The 5,947-nt window shown below is 34.4% G+C and overlaps 2 protein-coding genes across 2 annotated transcripts; one reads left to right on the top strand and one right to left on the bottom strand.

The window, feature by feature from the left end:
* Nucleotides 1–268: 268 nt before the first annotated feature.
* Nucleotides 269–682, top strand: LOC138338632 (antifungal protein ginkbilobin-like protein). Its single transcript, XM_069289605.1, has one exon. The coding sequence runs from the start codon at nt 269–271 to the stop codon at nt 680–682; it is 414 nt and encodes a 137-aa protein (XP_069145706.1).
* Nucleotides 683–728: 46 nt separating this feature from the next.
* Nucleotides 729–5,556, bottom strand: LOC101253933 (protein trichome birefringence-like 11). Its single transcript, XM_004247109.5, has 4 exons — nt 4,598–5,556; nt 3,802–4,191; nt 2,217–2,375; nt 729–1,587 (listed from the first exon to the last, which is right to left on the bottom strand). The coding sequence occupies exons 1-4, from the start codon at nt 5,062–5,064 to the stop codon at nt 1,209–1,211; spliced, it is 1,395 nt and encodes a 464-aa protein (XP_004247157.1). The 5' UTR covers nt 5,065–5,556; the 3' UTR covers nt 729–1,208.
* Nucleotides 5,557–5,947: the final 391 nt, after the last annotated feature.

Here is a 5,947-nt window from a genome sequence, read left to right as displayed (position 1 = left end):
ATCATGTATTTTAATTGTCTAAATCTATGTAAAACTAAAAACAAATATTCAATATTATTGTCATTTATATTATGTTGGAATCTCAGCCAGCAAAGTCAAAACAAAAACTCAAAGACAATCGCTAGGATCAAAATGAAACAAACAAAATGTCAAAGAAAGCAAGTTGTCCTTGTCCAAACAGGCGGAGGGCTCAATTATTGATAAAACTTAGATACCTCAACAATATTGCTTCAACTTTTCAGAAAAATCAAAACTTTTCCATAAGATGATGGTAGTGAAGACACCCTTAACATTAGTTCTGATTCTGGCACTATCTTCTGAATTAGCCAAAGGAATCCCCAACACCAATTTGACACAAGTCCTGTGCAATGGTGCACAATACTTCAAAGATGATCCATTTGCAATAAGTCTAGCCTATGTTCTTGCAGAATTAGTGAGCACCACGCCATCGCGTCAGGGATATGACTACCACAACATTTCTCCATACCCCAATGCTTTTGCATATGGACATGCTGCTTGCAACAACAACACTACTACTACTTCTCTAACCAAACAAGATTGTAAGACTTGCTTGGATTCAGCTAAAGATAACTTGCTTACTAGTTGTGATGCTCAAATTGGTGGTCGTGTTCTTCTTGTTGATTGTACAATGAGGTATGAACAATACCCTTTTGATGATTAAGCTGTCTGGAAACAAAAAAAAATTCAACATGTACTAGACAACAACATTATCATGAGTAATAATTTGATTGCTGCATGCATTAACAACTAAATACATTGTAATTGGCTATACAAATTATCATTGCATAGTTGTTCTTCTTAACTATCAAAGAGGATCAGTATTTACACACTGAATTTGTCAAACTGTAAAACGTCTCTAAATCTATACAGTTCAGGATGCTCTTTACACATGACATATTCGTGAACCGAAGACCTCCTGAGTGCTGACAGACTAAAAAGAACTCAGGAAAACAATTCTATGATAAATGTGACTGAAACTGGAACCTAGGAAGGATCTCCATCCTGTTTGTGAGGATGTCCTTTTACTTTCAAATTGATCTCGAAGAATGGCACATTCATTTGATACAATGAGCGTTGGACACTTTTGACTGTTCCGGCTCAAGTTTCCTCTCCAAAGTACAATTTCTAATGGCCGTGAGCTGCAAGGGTACCGGGATGGTGCACCACTTGAATTGACCTCTCTGCTGTCATTCCGAGAATTGAGAAGTATATTTGGAGATTTTTTCCTGAGCTAACTCCTGTTTGAGGAGGATTGCATAGAGAAGCTCATTCCATGAATCAGGGACACCAGGGAGACACCAATGGCTGCAGTCTTGCTTGTGGGGAGAGACTGGTCCCACCTTAGGACCTAAATAATACAAAGACAAGTGACCATCTTTTCTTCTAGATGTCATGCCTGTTACATTCAGTAAACTCATATTCCTAGTCCTCGATTTGTTCGAGAGCTGTGATAGGACATGAATGACCGTCATATATTCAAACGAGTTCCTCAATGACTCTTGGGGTGATAATAAGTCAGGTAATGTCTCCAGGTGACAGCTACCGCCGGTCTTCCAATCTCCACCTCTGCGCATCAGAAGTGATTATTTATTGCTTATTGAGTGACTACACAAACTAAATATCTACTGAAACAAAGTGTAGGCTGATTTGCATAGATCATTAGCTGATATTCAAAATGCACATAATTTGCAGCCATTAATCAGTACAAACAATCAAGAACACACCAAGTATTAGGTCAACTTATCCCAAAAAAGCCTTTATGCATTGAAAGATGCAAGCATGTACCATTTGACCCTCGAAAACAGCATACACATACTACGACCAAGGTACCCAAGAAAACAAATTTTTTGATTTATCCACAAGCTTCAACACATTCCATCTCTATAGAAGATCAATGTAAGTATAATAACGGGAACCAACAAATAACTCTCACCCTCTCAAGGCTCACAGAATACATGAAATGGATATAGATGGAAAGAATCTGGATCTTAGATGAGCCTCAACTAATCTTCATTTCACACTTCTAATATGACAATACTACAAAAAGGACCTCAATATTTATTCAAGGTGTAGGTTGAGGCATAATTGATTGATTATGTTTCATTATGTAAGACAACCTGATCTGATAGATCACAAGTGAGAATTACAAGAAGTGTAACAACAACAAAAACAAAACAATAGGAGAGAAGAATTACCTGAAGTGTACAGGAGAATAAGTACGAAAGAATATTTTAGTCTTGGACATGTTCACTTCACGACCTATCCAATCAACCAATGTTACAATTGACTTCTGAAATGCTGTCTCCACATTCATCGTCATGTTAATCTTTCCGCCTTCTTGGAAATAGCATCCCCTGTCAATGGAAAGAATCAGAGCTAGTAAATCTTCATAGATTGCCGAGTGATTGTACTCCCCTAAAGCAATGATTCTTGATAATATACACTTCAAAGCTTTCACGTTTGCATACAATTTAGTGATGGGAAACCAAGACATCCAAATGATTTGAGCATCAATCTAAATGAGAGAGAACTAAGCTCCAATGCACAGCCTTATTTGGTTAGTTATCCCAAGGAAAAGGATGGCAATTATGGTTGCTTGATCCTAACAAAATTATCATTGTTACTATATAATAGAACTGCAATAAGCTCTTTTTATCAAACATTATGGAGACTGAACTACTAACCACCTTCAAAATCAATGTGTCTGCTTTATATCCTTTTGCCACCCATTGAGATTTTCCACAAAAGATTTTTGCGTCGAATTAGTGAATCTTTTCAGATCCTTTTACCGTTAATTCCATCAAACAAATTTGAATTTGGAGTATGTAAGGTACACCTTTATGAACCAAGTAGGAGCTGACTGAAGAACTTTTATGCATTTGATCAATTAGCTGATTTGTTAATGCCAAAACATGCAAGTGGATACATGTTTATGCCATTTCAACTCATAAATATAGTCACATAGATTATAGGCATGATTAGCACATGGGGACAATTCATAAGGAAATTGGAAATCAAACTTTCCAGTACTCAACGTTGTGCAAAGAGAGCACACAGGAAGAGATCCAATACTAGGAAATGCTCTATTAATGCTTACTTGTATCTTGAGGCATATTAACTATTCATTGAACTTTTTGCTATTTAATAGTTCAATGCCTATCGAGCATTTCGACACTGTGAAATTTGATTGCTAGCATTCTCAAACAGGCAATTTTCTATTATAACATAGTCCTTATATGGTTGAATAGTTATTAAGCAGCCCAAATTCCTATTTCTCGCTTCTCTTGAAGGGAGATGCATGTAGATACTAATAACATAAAGATAAAGGTGCCGAGTAGAGTTTTGAGCTAAATCAACCATCATTTAAGGATACTAACAATATCAGCCCTATTTGCCCCTAGAACGTTGGTCTAGTGATTAGAGTAGTACATGATGTGTGGTTTAGGCCAGAGGTTTTGAACCTTCGCAAACAAAAACCTGGAATTTAAGTGGACAAGGTAGAGGATTAGGCCTATTATCCACGAAATTTCAAACCGTGCGTCATTTTCCATGGGAATTTCTCGTCCATCAAAAACGATATCAACCTAGCACTTAGCACTCTAGTAGATTTTCCTATTCTACTTAAGAAATAGGCAGAACCCATCGAATGTCCCCAAAAGTTAGCACGGCTTTTCACTTAGAAACCTCAAGTAAGCTTTGTGCTATAAAATATTACCATTTGTCAGACATCAAACAAAAAAAAAATGTCTTCTGATGATAAGAAAGAAAAGAAGATTTTACCCTCTAATGGTTTTCTCATTATTCCACCAGTGACCACTGTTGAAAATCAATAAATCTGCATCTTTCCACTTAGCAGAACTCCAATCCATCTGATCCAACTTCAGGGTCATCTTAACATTTCCAGGAGCCTGAGAAGGCGGACGACTCTGCAGCACTAGGAACGGAGCTCGATAGTACTCAACCGTGCAGTTGTAATCCTTGAACTTAAAAATTAAAGAACCAGTGTGCTTTGTGATCGGACTACCATTAACTTCATATATAGAGCTGTTATCAGAAACTGCAGAAGACAACAAACAGAGAAGAGACTCCCACTGGTTTCTCCCTATTGAATCACCAACAAACACTACACGCTGGTTCCTCAGCTTTTCTAGCATATGTTTTGCATCAAATCTGTTCCAAAAGTAAGTAAATGCATTAGATTTTGTTTTCCAGTTTCAATCATATTATAATAATCCTTCGAGAGCCAAACTAACTAATGTTCGTACATTCAGACATACAATCTCCAAACTTTTGGACATAAAATATTCATATTCAGGAACTTGGTAAAAAGTACTTACTACTACAAGTCATAATAATTAACAATTTAAAATATTTTACTGTTAAGCATTTGAAAAAACTATGGCCAAAGAAAATATCCTTTGACTATGCAAATAGTAACTAAAATTAACCAGTTTAGTTAGTCTAATTCAATATAGTCCATAAAGTAACCTCAAGAACTCAAATTTTCAAGTTTCAACGTCAAAATCTACGATCAAACGCGAGCATAATCAAGTATTCAGTTGATTGAAACACAAACCTGGGCAAGTTGCAATCTTTAGGCTGCCAACGCCATTTGGTATAGAAATTATCAGGTCTACCATTCTTAGAACAACGAAAACCTTCATCCAAAAACATACAATCTTCTGATTGATAAAGTGGATAACTCTCATCCCACACCCAATTCCCATCAAATATATCACAATCATTTTCAAGAAACCCCACTTTATCATCATTTCTACTTCTACTACTACTATTTTTTAGTACTAAAGAAGAATCATTAAGACCAAACCAGGTAACAAAAAAAGAAGGCCCACGCAAGTGAGAACCAGTAGTATCCACAGTTCTATAATCTAACAAGAAGATAAATAAGTATAAGCCAAGAACAAAAAACAAGAACCCAAAAAGTGTTAACAATGGCTCAATTGGCTTCAAACGCTTGAATTTCTTGAAAAAACTGAAATGGGTCACTGAGTTAAAGAATTTTGGACATGGGTTTCCACTCATCTCTGTTTTTCACTACAGAAAAATTCAATCTTTGGAAACAAAATAACACAAACTTCAAAGAAAATGACCCCCAAAACTCAAATTTTTAAATCAATCAAGAAAAACTTGTTGTTTAGTGGGGAAACTTGACCAAAAAAAAATTGTGCTCATACAGAAACTTTTTGGGTTGAGCACAAAAATGTGGGGCTGAGAGAGAGAAGTTTTGGGAAATGTTGATAATGATGATATGTGGGGTCTTCAACACAGAGAAAGACAAACATTCAATTCAACAAATTAAAAAAAAAAAAAAACTGCAAGAAACAGGGCATTTATGCAGAAAAAGAGGGATTTTTACAAGTCTTTATTGGCTATTGCATAATATTTGTATGTGATCTTTTTCTGTAATCATCATGTTTTATCAACTTACTAAAACTTTTTTGTTTCTGCTATTCAAAATTAGAGAAGATGACAAAATTGAACAGATTTGATTCTTTAAATTAGTTACTTAAAGCTACTTATCAAATTAATGAACTTTCTTGTATATTTGGTAGGAACAGTTGAAAAAAGAAAATGACTATTATTTTTTTAATTTTTTGCTATTTTTAGTTTATTTGTAAAGTTTGGGTAGTTTTTTGAGTGGTAATTTTCATGCTTGATACTATTTATTGTGTTGTGTGTTTAAGAATTTGATGGAATTAATTATTATGTTTGTTAAATTTAAGTAATATAAATTATTCAATATTTTAAAAAAATTAAAATATTTCACTTTTTCTATATCAATTTATTTATTTTAATTTTTTTTTAAATCTCTTTCAATAAATGTTTTTTTTTTTGGATAGTTCTTTAATATTAATTTTTTTAAGTGACATGATTAAATGACATTTAAGTATATTTTTAAATTAAT

Source organism: Solanum lycopersicum, chromosome 9 (assembly GCF_036512215.1).
Source record: "Solanum lycopersicum chromosome 9, SLM_r2.1".
NCBI lineage: Eukaryota > Viridiplantae > Streptophyta > Magnoliopsida > Solanales > Solanaceae > Solanum > Solanum lycopersicum.
This window is presented reverse-complemented; position numbering and strand designations above follow the sequence as displayed.